The sequence below is a fragment of the Alternaria metachromatica genome (genome assembly GCF_023757995.1).
Source record: "Alternaria metachromatica strain BMP 0045 chromosome Unknown scaffold_5, whole genome shotgun sequence".
In the NCBI taxonomy this organism is placed as follows: Eukaryota; Fungi; Ascomycota; class Dothideomycetes; order Pleosporales; family Pleosporaceae; genus Alternaria; species Alternaria metachromatica.
The window spans coordinates 1,002,239-1,026,176 of NW_026055496.1; the positions used below are offsets into that span (position 1 = coordinate 1,002,239).

General features: G+C 54.9%; 7 protein-coding genes across 7 annotated transcripts; 4 read left to right on the forward strand and 3 right to left on the reverse strand.

Moving 5' to 3' along the window:
- Positions 1-1,032: 1,032 nt before the first annotated feature.
- J4E83_003280 (uncharacterized protein) lies at positions 1,033-2,761 on the forward strand (the record flags this gene model as incomplete). Its single annotated transcript, XM_049330217.1, has 2 exons — positions 1,033-1,757; positions 1,966-2,761. 2 exons carry the CDS (start codon positions 1,033-1,035, stop codon positions 2,759-2,761), a joined length of 1,521 nt encoding a protein of 506 aa, XP_049190713.1.
- Positions 2,762-3,852: 1,091 nt separating this feature from the next.
- On the forward strand, positions 3,853-4,664 carry J4E83_003281 (uncharacterized protein; the record flags this gene model as incomplete). Its single annotated transcript, XM_049330218.1, has 3 exons — positions 3,853-4,165; positions 4,283-4,399; positions 4,507-4,664. The coding sequence occupies 3 exons, from the start codon at positions 3,853-3,855 to the stop codon at positions 4,662-4,664; spliced, it is 588 nt and encodes a 195-aa protein (XP_049190714.1).
- A 971-nt stretch (positions 4,665-5,635) lies between these two features.
- Positions 5,636-7,816, reverse strand: J4E83_003282 (uncharacterized protein; the record flags this gene model as incomplete). Its single annotated transcript, XM_049330219.1, has 2 exons — positions 5,636-6,963; positions 7,012-7,816. The coding sequence occupies 2 exons, from the start codon at positions 7,814-7,816 to the stop codon at positions 5,636-5,638; spliced, it is 2,133 nt and encodes a 710-aa protein (XP_049190715.1).
- A 3,016-nt stretch (positions 7,817-10,832) lies between these two features.
- J4E83_003283 (uncharacterized protein) lies at positions 10,833-15,419 on the reverse strand (the record flags this gene model as incomplete). The annotated part of the gene is made up of 1 exon (XM_049330220.1): positions 10,833-15,419. One exon carries the CDS (start codon positions 15,417-15,419, stop codon positions 10,833-10,835), a length of 4,587 nt encoding a protein of 1,528 aa, XP_049190716.1.
- A 4,160-nt stretch (positions 15,420-19,579) lies between these two features.
- Positions 19,580-20,691, forward strand: J4E83_003284 (uncharacterized protein; the record flags this gene model as incomplete). Its single annotated transcript, XM_049330221.1, has 2 exons — positions 19,580-19,898; positions 19,970-20,691. 2 exons carry the CDS (start codon positions 19,580-19,582, stop codon positions 20,689-20,691), a joined length of 1,041 nt encoding a protein of 346 aa, XP_049190717.1.
- Positions 20,692-22,091: 1,400 nt separating this feature from the next.
- On the forward strand, positions 22,092-22,745 carry J4E83_003285 (uncharacterized protein; the record flags this gene model as incomplete). The annotated part of the gene is made up of 1 exon (XM_049330222.1): positions 22,092-22,745. The coding sequence occupies one exon, from the start codon at positions 22,092-22,094 to the stop codon at positions 22,743-22,745; it is 654 nt and encodes a 217-aa protein (XP_049190718.1).
- Positions 22,746-23,004: 259 nt separating this feature from the next.
- J4E83_003286 (uncharacterized protein) lies at positions 23,005-23,667 on the reverse strand (the record flags this gene model as incomplete). The annotated part of the gene is made up of 1 exon (XM_049330223.1): positions 23,005-23,667. One exon carries the CDS (start codon positions 23,665-23,667, stop codon positions 23,005-23,007), a length of 663 nt encoding a protein of 220 aa, XP_049190719.1.
- Positions 23,668-23,938: the final 271 nt, after the last annotated feature.

A 23,938-nucleotide genomic window follows, 5' to 3' on the forward strand; every position in this document is an offset into this window, starting at 1 on the left:
GGCGGCAACTAAGAATAACACCTTGACAGACTTTGCAGTGGGCCATAGCCCTGCATACTCCGTTCCAGAATGCGGTACCTGAAAGACCGTCGCTGGATGGTGTGGCGCCACTGCAGGTGCAAGCGGGACGGCTAGTTAGCAGCCCCTTTGGACCATGGTACGCCAATTCTCCGAAGTTATACTGCCGAAGAATGAAGCTCGACGACGCGCGACGGGTGGGCGAGGTCGAGATTAAGCAAGAGATTGCCGTCGTCACCAGTCGTCATGGCAGCGAAGATCGCGTCGCTGCTGAGGGCGTGTGGTGATATCGTATGCCGGTGGGGCCTGCTATTCCTGGACATATCATCTCGGTTGCGGGCCAATCAGTCCCACAGGGCCCGTGCCAACGGCCGACGGACCCCAAACGGTTTCTCGTCTCCTCGCTGCATCTGGCTGGGCTGGAGCGTCGGCGTGCGCTGTGAAAGTGTCTGTGTCTGCTCCCTGTGTCCCGATCGCTCTTTCCCACGACGCTTCCGCCGCGACGTCGACAATTCCACGGACCCAGCGCTACCACGGCCAAGGGACCCTCAGGAAGAAGCTGTTGGAGCCGCCGTCGCGCGACACCCACACCACGTCTGGCCCACCCCGTTGCACGATACACGACGCTAGAAATTGCGTCCGCCGCCCGTTCCCCATAACCACCCCGTCTGCCCCCTCAACCGCGCGACCGTCGCGAAGCAAATGCTGGCCTATTGATCGCCTTCACGTAGGTCCTCCTCTGCACTCATCCTCCTGACATGTGAGTGCTGATCGTTGCCGCCTCCAGACCATCCCTCAGTCAGTCACCTGGCGTCCATTCTTTTGCCGACATTCACTCGCTCCCACCCAAACCCACTCCATTGACTGGACTCCCTGCATCGGCTGAAGCCCGTACGTCCGCTCATTCGCAACACCGTCCCTACAACACATGTACCGCCAAACCGCGCGCCTCGCCACCGATACTCTGGAAGCATCGCCCTAGTCCATATTGCCTGGCCCCGTCTCTAGACCTTTATGGACCCCGTTGCAACACCTCCCAGGATATCCAGAGTCGATTCGCGCTACCGTCACCGCGCGCAAAACGTCCCGCTCCAGAGCGAACCTGTGCCGCAATCTGAAGAGAAAGAGGAGGAATCAAGCCAGGAGGACCTTATCCCTGAACTGAGAGCCAGAGACAGCATGAGCAGAGGCCATCGCTTCTTTCACCGTCGTGCTGCACTAGGCAACACGAAGGTTGTCACTGTCGCCGTCGAAGTAGTTGGAACCGTCGATACCAGCGGAAGTTTCATCCCTCAGGAGACTATGGCGCCCGTCACACCTCAGTCCCCAGATGCACCTGCACTACCGACTGCTGCAGCAGTCGCAGCGCCTTCACCCGCACCAGCGCCCTCGGTAGCTCCCGCGGCGCAGCAACCACTGCCCTCCGCTCCCTCACCCGGTGTTCCAGCAGTACCAGCAGTACCTACAGTTGCGGCTCCTGTGCTTCCATCCGTCCCAGCAGTCCCACCTTTCCCAAGTGACCTCGTGGTTCCCACCGTTCCTGCGTACCCATACTCTACAGGCGGCCAAGTCCCGGCCACCTCCGACTTGAGCGCATCTCCAATTCCATCTCCAATTCCAACTGGTGCCCCCGTAAGCATTGCGACTCCATCTGCAGCCCCTGTGCCGCTATCAGATGTTAGTTTTATCTTGAACTCGACCGCATCTAGTAAGCCAGACGATACTGTCAACATGATCAAGTCTAACATTTCCAGGCACTGCTTCCTTGTTCTCATCTTCTTCATTCGTCTCTCTTGACAGCATCTCGGCGTCAACTGCGACTGACCTGATTGCGACCATCGCAGACGCTCCGACTCGCTCGACATCTTCATCGGCATCGCAATTCACGTCCTCGTCCGACGCAGCGTCATCTTCTCAAACTTCAGCAGAATCTGCTTTCACTAGCAGTACCGTCATCTCCTCGGATGCTGCGTCAACAACAGCATACTATGGTGGTGCCGGTGGGGATGCGTCTGGAACGGCGGCTGCCCCTGCTGCCACCACAGCAGGCATCTCAGATGCTGATGCTGACACCGCTCCTTCTCCACTTGAAACACCACAAGTCGTCGGAAGTGTAGTGGGCAGTTTGGCTGGCGCTGCGCTCATTCTGGCCATAATACTGCTGCTGCTTAGACGTCACAAGCGGAAGCAGGGCGGTGCTTTACAACTCACTGGCGACGATCACACCGATAACAACCAGTCGATGAGGCAAGCACCCACCACAGCTAGTACTTTGGCTCCTATCGCCTTCTTGAACCGTTTCTCTGGTTTGTCAGGCAAGACTGCGGAAACCAACCTCAGTGGTGGTGAACGCAGCTTTCAACGGGTGTCAGGGCGCAAGCTTCCTTCCGCCTTCAGTGAGGGCATGACATCAGACCAGTTCTCTCGTGGCGGCACAATGTCTGGGTCTTCTTTCTACCAAGATGAACACGGCACATATGGCGGTCCCGGCATGTCAAAAGAGTTTGGCAAGGAGATCGGTGACAGCCCAACGAACCGAGAGTCAGGACCCATGAACATTCGACCCAGCCCAGCCAGGACACCAGTCATACGGCATCCTGATGATGGCAACCCCTTCTCGGACCGCCACTATCTCAGTCCGCCACAATCTCCAAATCCTGACGCCCCACCTAGAGGCACTCTTGGTAGAAGTCTGCCTTCGGCGGATGGATCCAGGTCATCTCGGTTTACAGAGAACGTTTGAACGATCTACTAGTCTTTTATTGCCTTCTTACTCTCGCTCCAGCATCTGTTTTGCCTAACGACACGCATGAACGTGCGTATTGCTCACCTCGCATTGTACCCACCATCTCGCATCTCTTGTCGGTCTTGTCTTGTATACCCCAGGATCCGCTCGACATGTTCCACTACTCACCACATACTGTCTTTAATCCGGCCGCAATCTGGCGGCCCAGAACTAATGTCTTGTCGGATTCCTTTACTGTTTGTTGTTTTACTATAGTCGTTTTCAGTTCCATTCTTCACGATACTGCCGGATCGGGAACGGTGCCTAGTTTCATACCCCCTGGTTGTTGCTCTCCAAGGGAGAAATCCCTGGGTCTAGACCATTTGTTTATATCGGCTCTGTGGTCCGTGTATATATTCTACGCTGTGCTTCCTTGAAGCCGGCCTCGTGCATATGGTCGCCATGTTTGTCATGTATGTTGGGGCGCGAGGGCAATTCGGACTAGAGGTCTCGACTATAGGGTTGGCGGAGTTCATAGTGGTCTCTCCCAATGCTCAAAAGTTTTGGTCTTGCAAATTACAGTCTGACATGCGTGCACCTCAATTGATCCAGTGATGCATCGGGTAAGTATGCATGCTGCTTACCACGTTTCTATTTCTAGGACAAGACGCAATACTAGCACACGAACGGCTGCAGTATTTCCTGTCCTGGCCGGCGCAGCATGCATTACCGTTTCCTTAACACGGTCCATGTCATGTTCATCACCTCCGTGGTCTTTTGATAGGGTACTTGGCATCCTCTTGACATCGCTCTCGGTTGGCCGGCCGCAGCTCAGCCCCACCCGTGCTTGCCTAACCGTAAGCACCGCCCCAAGATCGACGGTTGTACCGCCTAGCGTCACGTAAGGCTTCCCAGATGGACATGATTAAATGCCAATGCCGACACCAGACTCATACCTATTGCTCTTACTATCTGACTCTCAGCACCCGAACGTCACCCTACCTACCATTTGCGCACCTATCCCTAACCTCTGACGGCAAGCAACAGCAGCAGCAACAACCCAAACATCACCACCACCAGCCTTGCAACCCCCAAACACCCACGCAACCATGGCCCTCGCACCAGCCCCCCAGCCCATCGGCGTATTCCCGCAATTCTTCGCCGCAGGTCCCGAAACGCTCGTGCTGAAAGAAAAAGTCATGTCCCTCAGCGGTGACAGCTTCAGCATCAAGCTCGCAAACGGCACGCCCGTGCTCAAAGTCGAAGGCAAAGTCATGAGCCTGACGGGCCGCAAGAAGATGTTCGATATGCAGGGTAACCACCTGTGTAGCATTGTCAAGGAGCATTTTCATATTCATTCCACGTATGTGGTTGAGAGTGCGGGGGGTGAGAAGATTATGGAGGTGAAGAGTAGTTTTAAACGTAAGTGTTCTGTCTTGTCTGTGATGATGATGGGAGATGTGCAAGAGAGGGATTTCGTAACGATGGGCGTGATTTGAACTTGATTCCAGAACGTTCTTGGCTGACGATGGGGTACAGTGTTTGGAAGCAAAGCAACAGCAACATTCACCTCGCAAAACGGCAAGCAAGAAAGCCTCACTATGAAAGGCGACTTCTTCGATACGCAAGCTGATATCATAGATGAGGCACAAGGAGGTACGTATCTCCCACTTCCCTTCCTTACTCACTCCTTACCCTACCAAACCCATCACACCCCCACCCAGTCCCCACCCAGTCCCCATACTAATCCCTTCCCTACATAGGCCTCGTCGTCGCCCGCATCGACCGCAAGCTCCTCAGCGGCAAAGACATATTCTTCGGGCAGCAGACCTACGGCGTGCAAATCGCACCGGGCGTCGACATGGCGCTCATCGCCGCACTGTGCATCTGCCTCGACGAGAAGAACAACGAGGGGTCATAGAATAACTCGAAGAGAAAACAAGTGCCGTATGTGCTTACTTTGGCGAACAAGGCGACCAAGGGGAGGAGTGGGGCTTGGTGGGAGAGGGTGGAGGGCGTGGGGATGAGGAGGGGGACTTGGTGATGGGGAGGGGAGGTGTGGTGTTTGTTGTGTATACCCTTTGCGTGGAATATCGATGTCTCTTTCTAGTTTATTGAACTGTTTCGTGGGTTAATGTGTCTGATGATGAGAGAGTTTGTCGAAAGTTGATCTCTTTACGCGTCTCTGCGGGAGAACGACAGTGCTTGTAACACATGTAACGTGGTTGCCAAAACTATGAGGCATCACCAGACCATACATGGTCTAACCACTGCGACTAAGCGGCACGACTCATCACTCTCAGTCACGACAAGAGAACGAAGAGTGAAGTATATAATCTTAATATTAAAGGAGCGTCTTTAGTTGCTTATCACTCACTCATCTCCATCCCAGCATCTATACACAACAACACCTAGAACTTCCCCCAGAAACCCCACAAAAAACAACAAAGGAGAGATCTAATAAGCCGAAGTACAGGCAATCGGGAAAACCATGGGTAAATGACCACGTCCCGCAAAATATATGCTAGTAATGCAGTCTAACACGAAGCAAGACGGAGAAAGCAACAGAATATAGAGAAGGATGGGAATAACTCAGAGGCTACGCATGAAGAGATAACGAGAACGCCTGCCCGATGAATGCTATGCTTGACTTGGAAAAACTTATCACACCTTCTTCTGCAACAAAACTTTTGGCCGGCCTGGTTGTATGCTCACGTCTGCATCCGTTCCTTGTCCCGATCTTTTCGCGGAGGGGGTATATATGCCACTTGACTTGACAATGGCGGGGCGCGGGAAGGGCCGGCTGCGAGGGTACTGCAGCAAGGTCGATGACGACCAAAGAATTAAGACACTGTCTGGACCGTGTGTTGGCAATCCAGCTACCATGGTCAATTACTTCGATCCAGCGAGCAATTCAGATCCCGGTACATTGTGGCCGAAATCTAAGATCAAAGTCCTGCCATCCTGGCTTGTAGCAACAACGCGTCTGTAGTCACTCTTGGCTGAGAGGATCCAGCTCGTTGTCCAGTTCTTGTAAACAGCATATGTTTGCCCAGTCTCATAATCCGAAACTTGTATACTCTGGTCGTACGAGCCAGAAACGATGCGACCGTTGAAGGCGTCGAGGAACAGGGATCGTACAAGACCGTCGTGCTTAACTCTACTGTGGACCAGCTCGCCGGTTGAAGCATCAAACTTGTACACGACGTGGTCATTACCACCAGCGAGAACGTATTTTGCATCATCGGAAAATTCAACAGCGGCGAGACCACGGTCTTCGGACGGGAAGTCTTTGATTGAAACACCAGTCTCAAGGTTCCAGAGCTTAGCTACACCGTCGCCACTAGCGGAAACGAGGAAGTTGCCGCGTAGCTGAACGGCGTTGACGGGGCCTCTGTGACCCTTGAGTGTGCGGACACAGTTGCCAGTCTTGCGGTCCCAGACCTTGATCATGGCGTCCTTGGAGCAGGAGATGATGTACTTGTCATCGAGGCAGACGTCTAGGACACCAGCCTCATGGCCGCGGAGTCGGTACATGGGAACGTACTCATCGCCGGTAATGTCCCATACGATGCAAGTGTAGTCCGAGGATCCTGTCACCATGATCTCGCTATCGTACTGTAAGCACAGAATGGAAGCGTCGTGGTAATCGGTGGGGACGGTGTATATCTCGTTGCCAACCTTGGTGCCGTTGAGCGAAGCGTGGCTGATGACTCGTTCCGGTCGCTCCTCCATGGGTGGGGGAGTGTTGGCTGTTGGCCGGTGGTTGGGTCCACCGTAGACCCTGATGCACTTGTAAGTTTTCAGGTCCCACACGCGGATAGTCCTGTCTCGGGAGCCGGTGATGGCCTTGTTCTCGTCAAACTGGCAGCAGTAGACGCTATCTGTGTGACCATTCAGGTAAATGGCAGCGGGTGTACCGGTCTTCCATCGCCCGTCGATTGTGCTCCGCGCCCTGAACATCTGCTTCCAGTCCTGAGCTGGTGCTGGGTTGCCGCCTGCCATCTTGCCAGTGCCCAAGCCGCCCATTTGGATAGGCGCAGGGGAGACATGTACTTCGGGTTCGTGTTTGCGGAGGAAGACGTTCCGCCAGACGTGCGGTGACGAGGCGTGTTCGTTCCAGCTGCGCGAGACGCGCTCAGCCCGTACGAGAGAAGCGGCATCGAGGTTTGACAGAACGGTGGTGGCGAGCTCAGCTGGGAGGCGTTGGAAGGGATCGACTGTGACACTGTTAGCGTGGCCCCAATGACTGGTGTTTGCCAACTCACTCATCTTCTTCTCCGTGACACTGTCGGCGCGGACAATGGGAGAAGCACATGTCATGTCCACACCGCTCTCGTTGTCCTTGATGTCGTCATCACGCATGGAGGTGGTGATGAGGCCATTGAGAAAGCGGTGGGTGTGTTCCTGCTCGCGTCGCAGCTGGTTCTGGCGATCCTGGTTTGCGGCGGCTGCTGCTTGTCGGGCGGCGGCGCCTGGTACGGACTGGCTGGGGTAGGAGACGGCGGGCGTGAAAAGGGTTTTGGTGATGTCTGTCGATGGCCCCGAAGCTGTGGGGCGGCGTCGCATGCTACTCAGACGCTTGAAGGGAGCAAAAGCCTTTGAGCTTGTGCTTTGTGGTTGCAGTTGAAAAGTGGGAATGCCAGAGTCTTGGTGTTGCAGGGGCATTCGCTGTTGATCCATGGTAGATTTCTGGCTAGTGCTCGAAGAGGGCAACGACTCGAATAAGGAATGAATGGAGCCGCGGCGACGCTGTGCAGGTGTGGCGGACGACACGGACGACATGCGCCGGCGCGTCTTTTGGCGGGTGAAACTACCAGCGACTGCACCAAACGCGCGGGAGAAGGAGCTGGCCTGTGAATGCTGCGACAGGCCGTCGGCGTGCATGGTGGCTTCGTTGACGGCGTCCAACATGTTGGTGTCCTTGACGTCGTGTTGGTAGTGGGTAGGGAATGTCTGCGAGATGGTGCGCTTCATCGTGTGCGGCGGCGGCGCGGCAGAGGTGTAGGTGTCGTCGTCCACGTCGGAAGAGGTCTTCGGTCGGTGCGACAGGATGGACTGCCTGCGATGCATGCTCCCAGGGATGCTGACTACTGAGCCCAACGAGTTGCGGTGAAGGGCAGGTGCGAAACAGAAAGCGAATCGTAACGTCGCAGGATAACACGGCGGTGACTAAGAGAGCGTGCACAGCAAAGCGGGCTGCGAGGAGTAGAGAGGGTGAGGGTTAGGCGGAAAGCAAGGATACGCAAAAGAGTCGGACACGAGGTTTATAGCATGAGTATTAGTAGTCGCAGGAGAGGGAAAACAGAGCTTGTTAACAACGCCAGACGACGTGCCACACACTAGGCCAGGAGACTCAGCCGATCTCAAGCCGGTTCGAGTGCCTCCCGAACGTGGTCTGTTCACCAAAGCAACTCCAGACCCACCCCTGCAAATTACCACTTATCTTATCATGCCAGCACTACCCACACCGTCCCACTGCTGCTGCTGCTCCAAGTCGTCGTAAAGAGTACCGTTCAACCGCCTGCTGCAGCATCCGGCTCCTCCGATCCACTGTCACCACGGCCTCCTGCGTCTGCTTATGCTACACCGCTCCGACGGTACGCCATCCAAGTCGCTTCACGGTACACCATCTTGAATCGCGTGGAGCCCACAACCTAGATCACGCGAAACCGGGCCAAACCATCGCTCAAACATCATGGCATCAACCGCTCCACCCGCCCCCATACCCACCGTCTACCGCCTCGTCTTCTGCTGGCTAGAGCCCGCTTCCATCCTTCTAGGTGCCATCTACGCGTTTTTCTTCCAATCCACCTACCTGGACTTGACCCATGCAGCCAGCTCGCCGGGCCTGCCGGTTCCAATCTCAACATCCATAGTCATGTCACAGTTAGCGAATCTGTACCTTGGACTTGCTTTTTTGGAAGCCTCGATCCTGCGCGCCACGGCCGACGTAAAAGTCTGGAAAACCTTCATAGTCGGTTTGCTGCTCGCCGACCTAGGCCATTTGTTCTCTGTGTTGCCGGTCGGAAGCGAGATCTACTGGGCCTTTTGGCGATGGAACGCCATCGATCTGGGGAACGTCCCGTTCGTCTACTTCTTAGCCGTGACGCGCATTTGCATGCTTCTTGGCGTCGGCTTCCAGAAGGAAGGTGTGAGATCGAAGATGACATGAAGGTGCACTGGTAACAATTGCAAAAAGACAAGTCCCATGTATATGTTTGTAGTCGTGTCTATAGAATGTCATGCATCGTAGCAAGTCCGCCAGCCGTCACTACGACCATCGCAATCTCTCATTTCCACATGCGCGCTCGTCACAAACAACCCAATCCTGCCCAACACGCTCCTCGAGCGACCCAACCAAAACGAGGACATTCGAGCATGCCTCGCCTATTCACGATTCATCCCTAGCTAGGCAGCCCAACCGAGCAAATCGCATACCTCGTTACCCCAGACCCACAGTACAAGACCCTGCACATCATCTTGTGCATACCCTTCACCCGTCATCTCACCGACGGGCCTCACCGCCCCAAATCTCTTCACCAAAACCTTCACCACTCGGAATCATTCCGAGCCTAACAATCATCAAACCCGCAAATAGCAGCTTACCCGCAGCACCACAGTGAAACGCCATTACACTTGAAGTCCGCCCTCTCTTACCGCCGCGAATGAATCCCAAATTCTGCCTTAGGTCCTTTGTCCAACAGCGCACTCAGGCAATCCAACAAAGACGCTGACACGTCTCCATGCTTCTCGACAAAAAATCATCGCGTGGCATCCCCGGCACCACCCACATGCAGCATGCCGAGAATAGCAACAGCAACCTCGCCTTCGCCACGCCTGCTCAGCCTCTTGCCCTGCATACCCGCCAGTCATCAGCAATCCCAGGCAGGGCAAGGGAAGCGGGTATCCCGGAGGCGAGGCGCAAACGTCATTACTACCACGAGATTTTTTCTTTCCCTCCATTCTTTTTTGCTCCTTCGCAACTTTCGCATCATACTCGGGCTTAGCACGCCACTGTACATGTAATTGCAGATCTTGATGTTGGGAGAGGCAAATTTGAAGGGAACACGTCGTTGGGAATTCCCTTTGTTTCGCCGAAACACTAATTCTTGTCACTACCATGGATACGGGCTGCAGCTGCACACAATTGCTAGGCTCGGTCTTGCCCATGACACGCGCCTTGCATCATGTCATGTCGAACCAAACGTTATCTTTACATGCGTACCATGGTTTGCGCGGCGCAAAGGGGTCTTCGCCGACCTTTTACTTCGTACCCTCGTTCCGAGCAGCCTAGATAGCTACGTGAGTATGATGGGGTGGCCGTCATGTGTACCAGCGGATGCTTGGCGGGGTCGTGTAGGGAGGTCGCGCGGAGAAGGGTGTAATGGACCCCGCACCCACGATGTTCAGCTCTTGGGTATACCGTGGTACACGTGCTTCCAGGCGGGCCTTTGACAACGCAGCGTGTTCGAGAACAATCGTGAGCATTCATGGCGTTTGTAAGATTGCGCTACGTCACAGAGTTTGGCTGTAGTGTACCCGCAGCTTGAGATTGCTGCAAGGTAATTAACATGGCATGGGAAAGGCACGATGGTGGTCTACCCTTTCCAACGTTTCGCACGGCTTTGATTCAGAAACATGTCGTCTCACTGCAAAACATCAACACACAACACTCGTTACAAAGACGAACAATGATAGAGATTCAAGACACTGCTTCCCCTGCACCGCAGAAGCCGGAAGCGACAGGAAGATACGGGGTATAATATCCACACCAGAAAACAGTAATCCAAACACGAGACCCAGCTACAAAAGTCAACCCAATGCTGTAGAGAGACCGCTTTTCCCATTGCAACATGAAAAGCGCCTTGACCCCATACCAATCAATAAGCTTTGCTCATACATGTATATTAGGCCGTAATCAATCCGAACACCGTGCAAAGTGACGCAGTATAAACAGAAAGCGAGTGAAATCATGGTACATGGCAGATACATAACAGCGCCCGAAGGCAAAAAGATGAGAAAGAATAGACGCAGAAGTACGCGTCAGGAAAGGAACAGGATTCCAAAAAGGTTGTAAGAATGAGGCTCAAAGCATGGATGGATCAAGTGTTCCACCCATGCTGTCCATGGTCTTCTCGAGCATGTCGAGATCCATCATAGTCCCTGGACCATAGTCAGGGAATAGCATCATGTCTTCACTGTCCATGGGAGGAAGAACAACGCCCAGATTCTGCAGGTCTTCAGAGAGTTGCATATCCATTGGGAGGACATCCCCAGCCATAGTGATGTGCCATGCATCAGGCATGTCGGCGTCCTTGAGATCGATATTGATAACGAGATTGTCGTTCTCGGAAATGTCAGACTGTCGTGTGGAAGGCGTGTCTTTGTTTGATGACTCGGGCGTGGCGGATGGTGAAGCGGGCCGGGAGCGGAGTGCCCACGTGTTATCTTCGTCCTTGAGATCGAAGACTGTGAAAGGCCCGTTCGCATCGAGAGCGGCAAAAGTATCTTCGTAGGAATAGTCAAGAAGAGACATTGGCAGCATGGGCTGCTGCGGCGTCTGCTCTTCGTCTTGAACCACAGGCTCCGGAGCTGTTGCTTGCTGCTCCTTGGGTACAGATTTGGGGATGCTGGCCGGTGTGGGTTTGCCGCGGGCACCCGAGCCAGGTGTAGCCACCTTGGTCATCGCCTGGGGTGTCTTGAGCAGATTCGACGACGGTGAGTCCTTGACGCCTGTTTGCGTTGGCACCCGCGCCATCGCCGTAGTTGCCGGCTGTTGTCCAACTGGAGTGGCAGCATTGTTCGAAGCGCCGGGAGTCTGCTCCGGCTTAACAGCCTGTTGGGTTGCTCGTGGGGCAGCCGGCGCGGGCTTCGAGGCGCGTTTGGCAGCGTTTTGGTCGACCTTAGCTTCGCCAGTCTTCTGGTCAATATCCAGGTAATCCGCCATGGAGTCGAGAGCAAACTGCATCGGATTCTCGACCTTGACATGTATCTGACTATGCGCCTCTAGTTCACCCTGGGTGTCGAACCCCCTTACAGAGAATTCACAACTCGCATCGTTGCATCGGAAGGTTGGCCGTTGTGGCATTTGCTTCTCAGGGGGCGGTTGTCTTCTCAGTTCAGGCGAGTTACCTGTACCTGAACCGATTCGAGGAGACGCTCTCGCACCGGGAGTAGATGATTGGCTACCCTCAAGTTTTGCGCGCTTCTTCTCCGGCAAAACCAGATTCGTGACTGGTCTCGCTCCCTCGAAGTAGTGTGCTGCTCCGTGGCCTGAGTCAGCTCCGATGGCGAACGGTGGTCGGTCGGTGGTAGGGGCAGAAGGCGGCTTCTGGCTGCGGTTTTGTTGTTCTACGATTTTCAGATTTGCGGCATTAAGTTGAGCGGGCGGGGCATTCGAACCACCCTGGAGCTGCGGCTGCGGCTGCTGACCAGCTGTTTGCTGCTTGACCTTTTCCATAATCTTGTTAACGAACTTGAGTGTTGCGCCCATATGGTTCTTGAACTCTTCGATAGTGAGCGTGACTTGAGGGCGAAGCGTGCCATCTGACAGATCGATCTGCTGGTACAGCAGCACGCGAGATGTCATGATTTGGCGGATAACTTGCTCGGGCTCAGAGGAATCGTACGAAGCGTGGAAAATGCGTAGAGCCTGATCCACCTGCTTTAGTCGGCTGAGTTGTTCTTTAAACGATCGCTGTAGTGGTATTCGCATCTGCTGCGGCAGCTGTACTGGCGGTCTGGCGGGGATACTCTTTTCTACTTCATCCATCAGCTGCTTGAATTGCCGGGTCCTCGCTGGGTCTGCCATCCTTTGTCGGAGTTCTTCATGGTTGACGACACCACCCCGTTGTTGCTGCATCTTGTTGTTGGAGGCATCTTGAGCCTTCAATAACTGTGCCTTGTACTGAGCGTGCTGGGCAGGGGTAAGTTTCGACATTTGCTCGTGGGTAAGATTGAGCCCGGGTTGAGACTTTGTCGAAGCCATGGCGGTGGCCTGTGGCGCAGCATCTGCAACTGACTCGGCAGTGTCCTCGTTGGGTCGCTTTGTGCCCTTGTTCACATTGTTGTTGTTGGATAGCTGTGGTTGCATGGGCTGCGATTGTGGTGGAGGAGGTCTGGCCGCTGGTTTGGGCTGAGGGGTTGGTTGTGCTGGAGGTTGTACAGTCGGTGGACGGTTGTTTTGTTGCTGCTGAACTGCGATGTTCGCAGGCGGTTGCGCCTGACCACGTTGGGCTTGTTGCTGCTGCATCAAGTGTTGCTGCGCCTGTTGCTGCCGCTGATGCTGAAGATTCTTCATCTTGATGGACATCATCAGACCTCGTAGTTGCTCGTCTGGCATGTTGGCTTGTGGCTGGCCTGCCATTCTTGCCCGGAATTGTGCCAATTCTTGAGGGGTGACCTGGAGCATGTTCTGCATGTTCGGTTGTTGTGGGGGATTCCTCAGAAGACCTTGATTAGGATTTCCTTGCGCCGGTGGGGCAATGCCATGGCCAGGCTGTGGTGTGCCATTGGGGCCCGGTCCATTTTGGTTAGAGTTCCGTACCATATCTTGGAAGTGAAGAACCTGTAGCATAAGCAGCTTCTGGCTGTCGACACCCGGAACGAGAGCGGGGTTTTGGCCAGCCCATAGCTTCAGTTGCTGCCATGTTCTAACATCCGGAGGAAGACTGTTACGGATGGAATTGTTCAAAACGTTCGGAGGAAATGGCTTGGGGTCAGTAGCATGTATGATGCCAGGGTTGGCTCGTAGCAAGTTGGAGGCCGCCTGTAAGCGTTGCTGCTGAGACTGCATTGGCGCACGCTGTGCTCCCATAGGAGGCTGTGGTCCAGCCCCAGGTTGTGGCTGCGTAAGGTTCAAGCCACGATTTATGCCTTGCTGCATGTTGGGGTTCATCATGGGACCGCCCATATTAGGCGGCATCTGCTGTTGCGGTTGTTGATTAAAAGGCAAGTTTTGCTGCCCAGCATTGGGTTGACCCGGGGGGAAGGCTCCATTTTGAATTCCGCCATTGCGACGAAGATTCATCATGTAGCTCTGTAGTATTACGCGGAACTGAGGCTCCGGAACCTTGAGCAGTTGCTGCTTGACGTTCGGGTCTAGGTCGGCCGGCATCATGTTCATGCGAACCTGATCAGTCAGCGGTTGCTGGTTGGCCTGCTGCACGGCGGCAGCTCTTTGTTGCGCTTGTCGCATAAGCTCGGACAGGTTGGGGTCAGTCTGTCCAGGTTGAGGCGTCATGATGGGAACGTGAGCTTGAGGGGGCCGTTGCTGTTGCGGTGTACCAGGAGGTCCTGCCTGTCCCGGTGGAGCCATCGGCCGGTTGAGCATAGGCATGGCAGGGCTAGCCTGAGAACCCTGGGGCATGTTCAGACCGCCCATTTGGCCTTGGAGCATCTGGTTCTGCTGGTTGCGTGCTTGCGCCGCCTGTTGCTGCCGTTGTTGCTCCAACCGCGCCTGAGCCTGAGCCTGAACTTGAGCCTGGGCCTGTGCTTGTGCTTGCGCTTGTTGCGCCTGCTGTGCCTGTTGTTGGCGGTGGAATGCCTCAGCAGCCTGGCGCTGTGCCATGGCATTTTGTGATGCATTTTGTTGTGCGTTTTGGCCCTGGAAGCCGCCCATCTGACCGCCGTTGTTCTGGTTGTTACTTGCAGGCACTACTGTGTTGCCCTGGTCCTGACTGCGCATAGCTTCCATTTGCCGATTTGCTATCTCAGTGAAGTCAAACTCTTGGTTAGGCTGACGTGGATTCATGCCCATCTGCTGGGCCTGCATCCGGTTCGGCTGAGCAGCTCCCTGCATGGCGCCGGCATTTTGCGCAGCTCCCTGCTGGTTGAGGGCGCCTCTTCTGTAGAGCATGTCGGCGTGTTGTCGGAAACGGAGGAAGAGAGGGTTGATACCCTGAGCGAGCAGCTGCTGCTTCTTATCCTCGGGCCATGCGCGAATATCAGCTTCGAATTTAAGCCGAACCTCCTCTTTACAAGTATCCATGAGCTTTTTAGCGAACTGGTTGATGATCAGTTGGTCCTGACGATTCTGTGTGGGCTGGTTGGGTTGCATGTTCGGTTGCTGGTTGTTTTGTCCCTGTTGGGGCATGTTGGCGGGGTTAGCCCCATTAACACCCATAGAAGACTGCCCTTGTGACATGGGCACTGGTGAAACTTGCATGGGCCGTTGAAGTTGGGCATTCGGAAAGGCCGGGTTGAACTGGGGGCCTCCGGGCCTGGCGCCTTGCTGACTCATCTGATTCATCATGTTCATCTGGTTCATCTGGGCGGGATTCATGCCGTTCATCGGGTTGTTCATGTTGTTGGGAACGCCGCCTTGCATGCGTTGTTGTAGTTGTTGCTGGCGCGCAGTCGTCATGACGATGAGCTTTTGCTTGATGTTGGAGACGTATTGGTCCTTTGTCGAAGAAGACATGAAGGTCTGCGTCTCGAACTGGAGGGCGGCGCGCATAGACTCGACCTCGGCGATTTCGGGCTTGAGCAGGCGGTACTGAGTGAAGAACTGGAGGGCCAGCTGACCGCGCTCTTCCGGCTGCGTGCCCTGCTGCCAGCCATTTGGGATCTTGCCTTGCTGCTGCTGCACGCGATAGTGCTGGATAAAGTGGTGGAGTCCCGCGGTGGCCCGGTTCTGTTGCATGCCGTTCTGTTGCATGTTGGGGTTGTTCATGGTGGTGGAGCGCGAACGGCCACGGGCGCGCTATGTCGCAGGCTGGCGGAGGTGCGCAAGATACAGGCAGCGGTGCAGTGCCGCGGATGTGCAGTGAACAGCAGCACTCATGCAGGCCGAGAGTTTCAGGTGCGCGGCGGGCGGTGGGACGACTCCGGCGTCGAGGCGTCGTGTCTGGTGCCGAGTAGACGACTTGGTGAGACGTGGGATGGGGGCGGTGACGGTAACGGCAACGGCGAGGGCAGCGGTGACGTGGGAGAAGATGGAAGCGGCCACGGAGGAAAACGTGTCGGGTGTCGTGGAAGAGAGCTGGGCCTGCGGCTCTATGGGCAAGACGCGAGGAAAGGCAGGGCCACAGCTGCTCACCTGGAGTGAGGCTTAGGTGCTTAGGTGAGTGAAAGGCGGAGGCTCGAGAGGACGACGCCAGCTGCGGCTCGAGACTGATCGACACTTGCGGACAGGGCGCAAGGTTAGCGCAGCACCCGTGGACCCAAACGACGGCGCCTAAATGATGCAGCTGCAGGGCTCAGGACGACGTGTCCATGGGAACAGGATACAGCTATCGCAGTGAAGATGTCGTCGCAACAGGAAATACTAAGATGCAAAGGCAGACGTGTTTGGTGGGTGGGTGAGCGAGGAAGATTGCGAAAGGCGACAGAATGGGCGTGCGTCGCAGCCCAGGTGCAGCAATCGCGCCCGTCGCACCTACCTCGTCCAAACTGCAGGGATTATCCGCTAGCCTGCAATTGGTAGGCCCTCTAACGCTCCTGCCCCGGTCCGCCTGGGTCATGCCCCCAGTGCAAAGGAACAGCTGTCGAGGCATGCGCACGACGACTTGCTGCGCTGACGACGTGCTGCATGTCTGATTCATGTATATCAAGCTGCTCCCATGGCCAGCGACGGATCCAGCGGGTGCCTGTTGCGCCCCCCATCTCTGTCGACGACTAGGTCTCACAGGTTCGTCGAATGAACGGCACTAGCGCTTGGCTGGGACCCGCCAAATCTTCCGCACTTCTGGTGGCAGGACGAACCATGTGCTCTGCTCGTCTTCCCTCCTCCCCGCTCGGCCGGTCTAAGCGTCGCTCTCATCTTGCAGTCGTTCGTCGTCTTGCTCTGTATTGTGTTTGAGCCCTGTGGCAGCTCTACGGTGCAGCGCCTGGTGTGCGTATCGACGACTCTTCGGTTTCATCCCAAACGTCAGGAAGCCCTGTGGCTTGGATGGCGCCATGCCATCTGCCTGATGCCCTGCGAGGGTTCCGCTGCTTTTTCCACTACCATCGCTCACTAGCCGCTTTAGCTGTCATCTGCGCCAGGCGGTGATCAGGGCAATAACGCCTTCAATTCAAATCATCTCGTCCATTTTCCCTATCAAGGACACATGGCAGCCCCGTGGATGCAAGATGCCAATCGCACAATTCTTCATTCTCCATGTGTATGAATATCAAGATGAGTATAGAAGCCTCCATATACCATCGCCACTGAAAGCTGTCAAAGTTGACGTCCTCGTACTCGTCCTCCAGGTCGCTGGTGATCGGCCACCCGTTGCCCTAAAAGATGGTGAAGGACTAGTTATCCACATCTCGCACTAAAGCGCCGGACGCTATGGCACAGGACTATGGGCCTCCACCCCGTTCCGAACCAACAACGCCGCTGTCAAAGCAGTCACCTTGCCCTCCCTCATACGCCCTCCATCCCTGACACTGCTTTTTCTTGACATCTCCGCATCTAGAGCTGCCTGTCCATCGCCTACCCATTGAAGAGGCCACCTTCTCTCACACAAGTTTCGCTTGCTCCGCCACTGCCCCTTCCGTCTCTGGTTCGCGTCGATCCTTGGCGGAAAGCCCCCCTGCAGTCCCATGTCAGTCCCATGGATTGGGCATGATCGCCAGGGAACAATGAAGCCGGACGCCAGCCAATAGCATCCAGCGTTTGACACGTTTCTGCTCCCCCCACCGCTGCTTTGTCTTGCAGTTCAACTTCGGCCTTTCTTGCGTTCAAATTCTTGCGTTCGTGATGAAGAAACAATCTAGCATACAACGTGTCGCGTCGCGCCTCGTGATCCCCAGCGTTCCGTCATTGGCCTGATACGTCACAACGGCCTATCAACAGTTTCGTGCACGCTTAGTGAGACGACTTGTAACCACCATCATCGATGCATCGGAATTGCATCGAACTTAAACACGGCCAGGTGCCTTTCTTTACTGCTTCGGGGCATTCTACACAGTCTTTGCGACTGGCGGAATTCCGTGAAGCACATGAACAGAATGGTATCTTCGGGCTATGTGGATGCTCGCAACCACACTCCAAGAGCGGAGCAACTCTCACGATGAGTCCGTGCGCTTACCCTCAGCTCACGTCCATCGATCGCGAACAACCGTCTATGTTTATTTTTTTGTTATCATCCCTGCGCAACCGTTGCTTTGAGAAGACAGCGCACCACACACCCCTTCAAGGGGAAAACCGGACAAAGGCCCTGAAGTCTACTTTGCCTTGAGATCTTGAGGCTGTAGCTTGTTAAGGCAACGCAGACTTCTTAGCTTTCTCTTTGGTAATTGTACTGCGAAGATAAGTGTTCAGCTTTTCCCTTGAATGGGTTGCACCCAATTCGATATCGGGATGATCTTCATCGTCACGTACTTCACCCAAATCAACAGCCTTGTCATCACTCTGCACGTCTCCTCTATGCCTCGGGAATACATGAGAACGCTCGATGGCCCCCTTTCTCTATGCCCCTGAGACTGCGTATTCACTCTAGATGATTGTTCAAGACCGCCTTACCTGCCACGATGTGAAGGCTTCGCGTGGAAGGAGCGAAATGATGCCGCCGCGGATCCGACGAACAACGCCTTTCGATGGGTTGTAAATCTTAGGCATATGACGAAGTTCAAGCCCGCCCGATAACCTTCTGCAAGTTTATCAGACTCGTGTTAGGCATGGGTAAATGCGGATCACATCGTATTCTGGAAAAGCCTAAACTTTACGGCCATTTTCTGACGTGCAGAACGCCCAAGTCCAATGAAGCGGCCCGCGTAAGAATCACATGTTCGAGCAATCATATCGACGACTGTGAGCGCGTGGAGCCGTCATTTCACAAACAAGTAGCACTGTTTAAGAGCGACGAGACTGGGTATTTGTATGGATAGCCGTAGTCACAAAGCACATTACACGTGAGGACGCATACGTGGGGTCGTTTGACGGAGTCTGATTTGGCTTGCTGTCGAGAGATCCCCCCACCTATGATACATCTGATCCCCAGCTATGCCCATTCTATGCTTTCGTGACCTGTCGATACAAAGGAGATGTCGATTCGCGAAGGGCAGTCGCTTATTTCTGGCCGAGAGATGATGCGCGCTCGTCTTCGAGCTTCTGGTAGAAGGCGTCACGGTGACGGACGGCAGGGACGTGGTAGCCTTGGATAGTAAGTATGGGCGTGACAAAGATTTCCGAGGATAGGAAGCGCAGTCGCATCGCCTGTGACTGATTCACGTACCGTACCACCAGCCGTAGCCGGCAGTGAGGCCAAGACCTGTGACTGCTGTTAGCCAATGTCCAAAGCTGACGCGCGCATTGCTACAGAGCTCTTTGAGCCCCGAAAATAGCAGACATGCACTGCCCGATTCTTACGCACCCATAGCGACAGAGAGGTCGAGCACGACCTGTCGTCGGAGCATCTGCAGTCCAGTCATTAGCGTCCAGCGCACTACGGCCCACGGCACTCAATGGCAGCACCTACGCCGGTGATCGGTTTGACAGCCATTGCGGAGTTGGATTCGGGAGAGCGGAGAGTTTTGAGGCGCGGGTGCGGTTTGCGGGAGCTGGTGGATGTCGTCGGCGGCTCTCTGAAGGTGTGGTGGTTCGACGGGAGAACGCAGTGCTGCTGACGTAAGGCAGGCGTCCTAGCGTCCCGCGCCTTGGAAGCTCCCGACCCAACTGAAGAACAACGGCAGCAGGCAGGTGAAAGGAACAATACCATCGAATAAGAAACAATACGCGCCTGCACGTCCGCTCCCATCGCGAGGGCACCCTTTCGCAACCGATGCGCCCTCTCACTCCCGTCTGCGCCCTTACCCACCGATAGAGACGTCCCCGGAACCACCATCGCGTGCGCAACCTGCTCCCACGGCGTACCCTCCCACCGGATCCGCGACAACGAGCAGCATATGCCAGGCATCATACTATCCCCCAGCGCCAGCAGCGAGGGCGCAATCGCAGGCATGAAGCGGGCACATGATGCGGACCATGCGCCGACGTACGGAGAGCCGCACCCCAAGAAGCGACAAGTCGTACGGGCGCTGCACCACACGCAGCCGGTCCAGCACATTGCCGACCCCATCAGCGCCGAGCACGATGTCTTTGGCGAGAGCAAAGACTTTTTCGACCAGCAGCTGCGGCGCGCAATAGCCATCCAATGTAAAGGCATCGGTTTCGAGAGCGCGCGTCCGGACGCGTTGGAGGAGTTCCGGGCGCTGGTTGATTCCTGTATGGCTTCACCTTGCGACAGAGACTGGCCGCGAGTGCCCACTGCAGTTTTCCAGACTGACCCGTCACAGACATGACCAACTTCCTAACACAAGTACGCACGTCTATGATCAGCTCGCGACGCACCGAAACGGTCGCGCACGACTGGATCTATGCCCTCACATCCGCCGGCCTTCGCGGCTCTGCGCCCCTCGAACAACATTTCGATACAGGCGAGATTCCGCCGTCTGTCTTACAGCCCTACTTTGCACCCCCCGCGCCTCCAGAAGCTCCGCCGCCCGACACCGAGTCCTTGCTAGGTCCTGGACTCTCCGGCAAGGCGGACAAAGAAACGCGTCCATACATACCAAAACACTTCCCCGGGTTCCCGTCGAAACACACATACACAGCGACGCCCGTCTTCACAAAACGCGAGAATGACCCGCGCAAAATCAGGGAGAAGGCGACAGAAGAGGGCATTCTTGCTGAGCAGAGTCTGCGAAAACTCATGGCGGCGCAAAAGGCGGGCGTGCAGAAGCAGAATGTTGGCAAACGGAAGCGCAGTAGGCGCATGAAAGAGAGCGACCAACTGTGGCAAGCCGCCATGACAGACCTGCTAGATGAAGAGAACCAGCGAGAGAAGGAAGAAGAGCGGCGGCAAGCTCAAATGGACGAAGACGACGATGACTACAACGCGCATCAAGACGCTCCAATACGGCAGCCCACCGCCGATCGTAACGTCAATCTGGAAGAAGGCGTGCACGTCAACTACGACCAAAAGTACTGGAGGAAATCCGCGACGGGCGTCTCATAGTTCGTCACAGCCGGTCAATGGCGGCGACACCTTCAGAAAAAGTCGTTTTACTAGCATTTTGATAGCGAGGCGTTTGGGTATCTGCATTTCGGCCGCGGGGCTTCGAGATACGTTTTAGGCATTAAGGCGGCGTTGATTGTCTATTTTTTTCGTTGCAAGTTGTACTATAGTCTACTCGCTCTCCCACACAGCGTAGCTGAAGGCTACACAAAGTTTGGTCAATGCGAACTCATTATTCATCCCATCGAGTTCATATCTAGATTGGATTTACTCCTGGAATCCTTAGCAAGATCTCATAGTTGAAAATACATGTATAATAATCATGCCTCCTGTGTAAACCGCCACCCAAAGTACGATGTTGTGTGAGGCAGTGGGTGGTGACTTGATCTCATCGCTCGACCATCGCACCTTCCTGTTTCGCCTTCCACTCCTCCCACGCCGTAGTCTCCACAGTCAAACCTCCTGAACACCTATAATCTCATTAGCCATGCGCTCAACCTGATAACACCAACTCCCAGTTCCTGGTCACAATGCCAAGACCTCGTGCCTTCCACCTCACTCCACCAACACTCACTTTCTTAGCAAGTGAACCAGCGGCTCGCATATAATTTGCGGCACACCGCCCTTCTTCTTCGGCGCCTCTACGTTGCATTTATACTGCACGAGTTCCTTTAGCGCGCAGTCGCTCAGATTGACCGGTGGATTCCGTCGTTTTCCCGACGGCAGAGTATTGATCGAGGCTTCCAAGTCGGTTACCGGGATTGTGGAGATTGGTGGCGCCATTGCGCGAAGGAAGATATATTGAAAGAGTAGGGTCGTGCTTGGAAAGGTCTGGGAAGGATCAAGGGGTGATCTGCATGGGAGATGGAAATGAACGGTGATGGGGCGAAGAGGTTGGGGGAGAAGTTGTTGATGGAAGTTGAGGTCGAGGACCTGAGCTCGGTATGTCATATCGACACACGCTCCATGCACGAGGTGAGTAGCGTTAACGAAAATACAGCTGTTCAAGTCTCTACGTGAGTTTATGGTGCAGGAAGATGGAATGTACGTTCATTCTTCACAACTCACCTAATCTATTCTCTCACTTCTTACTCTCGCGACTCACAAATTGATACTCATCTGACAGAGCCAACAACACAAACACCGCCCAACCCTCTCATTTCAACATACCAGAAATCGACCGCCTAATGCTAAACTCATCTTCGCCAATCCTCGAAATAATGTCTCCACCGCCAACCCATCACGCCTCAGGAGCCGGAAAAACCTCACTCATCTACCTCATCATCGCCCACGCCATCCTCCCTCCCAGCTGCTCTTCCGCCCCTCTCTATGGCCAAGAAGCAGCCGTCATACTATTCGACCCACTGCACCACTTCAGCATCCCTCGACTAGTAGAAGTCATGTCCAGCCTTTTCAAAACCAGCCTTGTCGCCACGGAAAAGGAAATCAATGACGTCCTCAAATCCGACATGAAATCCGTAATCAAGGCTGCACTACCACACCTCCACATCTTCCGCCCACAGTCCTGGCCTTCTTTCCTAGCGACACTCGATTCGCTACCAGAATACCTTCTCAATGATAATCCTCAACACAAGAGTATGCACCGTCGCATCCACTCCATCATCCTCGAAGACATCGATGCGTTCGTCTGGTCGATACGAAATACCAGTACTACCGTATCTAGCTCCTCGAATACCCTCGCGACGGCATCCATACAGCTTACCACCAGCGTTGCGAAACTGGGCAAGCTACTCTCCTGCGCTACAATACTGACATCGCAATCTACCACGCTGTCATCGTACCGGCCGTCGTTGCCTACATCGTGGCCACAGGGCTCCCCAGTTACAAGATTAGCAGTTCGGCGGGTAGATGTGCTCAAGTTCGCTCCGGCGATTAGTGTGGAAGATGCTGAGAAGGAGAGAGTGCAGCGATGGGAAGTGGTTAGTCGCGGCCGATTTGAGTGCTGGAGGGTTGGTGTGGGCGCGAGAGACGGCGAAGGATTTGTTTTCAGGGTAGGGAAGGGGATTGAGATGGAAAGAGAGGGTGGAAGGTGATGCGTGGTATTTCATGAAGCAGTCTGGCGTTTGCAACAGCTTGGGATGATACCCTCTAGACCATGATTCAAAAACAGCTCTGATCAGTATGTGTTTCAAATCGGTAGTATGATATACCAGACTACGAATATTCCTTTGCTCTTTACACATATCGTATACCACATCCCCGTCATTTCCGTAACCCAACAACCCAGGCTCCAAGCCATCTAAGCTAAGATCATACAAGAGCCACCCAAATAGCCCCAGAAACAACATCCATTTAAGCGTCCCTCCCCCAAAGCACCTTCCTCCTCCCCCGATCTTCCCTAGCCTCCCGTCTCCTTGTGCCCCACTTCCTCCTCGCAGCCTCATGTTCCTTCTCCACCCTCTCCGCCTTCGCCTCGTTCTTAGCCACCATGCCCACAAAGAATTGACTACAGCCAAACTTCTCCGCCAGCTTAACTCTAGTCCACGTATCCGGATCCGCACTCCTCAGTCTCCTGATCTCGGCAATGTCCGCCTCGTTGAGATGGTACGTCTTCTCGTACGGCTTCCGGAGCGGCGCAGGCAGGGACGCAGAAGGGCGTGGAGGCAAGAAACCTTCTGTGCTGAGCGGTGTGCCGGGTGCGGCAATGGGTGAGGATTGGCGTGTGTGCGCGAGTTTGGTTGCGTATTGTTGGGCGGCAGCGTATAACTGTCTCCGCTTATCTTCCTTGGGCAGGAACTTGAGCGGGGTGTGGTAGACGTTTGGCGCCGAGGACGGCGGGTTGAAGACCAGTGTGGGCGCAGAGCGGTCGGGTGTGTATGATGGGGCTTCGGGGAGTGCGAGCAGTTTTCTGTGTCGCCGGGTTGTGGATTCGAAGCGGCATTGCGTGAGAGGCAGGAGCGACGGCGTGGTCCGTTGCGAGGGACAGGCTCGGAGGAGGGATTTACATGTTGACATTGTGGAATTGGGTGTGTGGGTTGGCGTGCCTGCTGTGGTGCACGCGTTGGCACGGTGCTGGCCGTTCCTGGTGGAGCGATGCCGAACTTTTTTAGTTGTTCCGCGCCGGGGTGGTCAAAGCTGGGCGGGATCCCATCTTCCACCCCCAGACTACCGCCGGCGCATAGTCAGGGTACAGTGCGCATGACAACATTTTAACGTTGTGCGACTTGTCATAATCCTAAGAGATCGATGGAAATGCACGATATGAGCCTGTCACGTCATTAAGCCG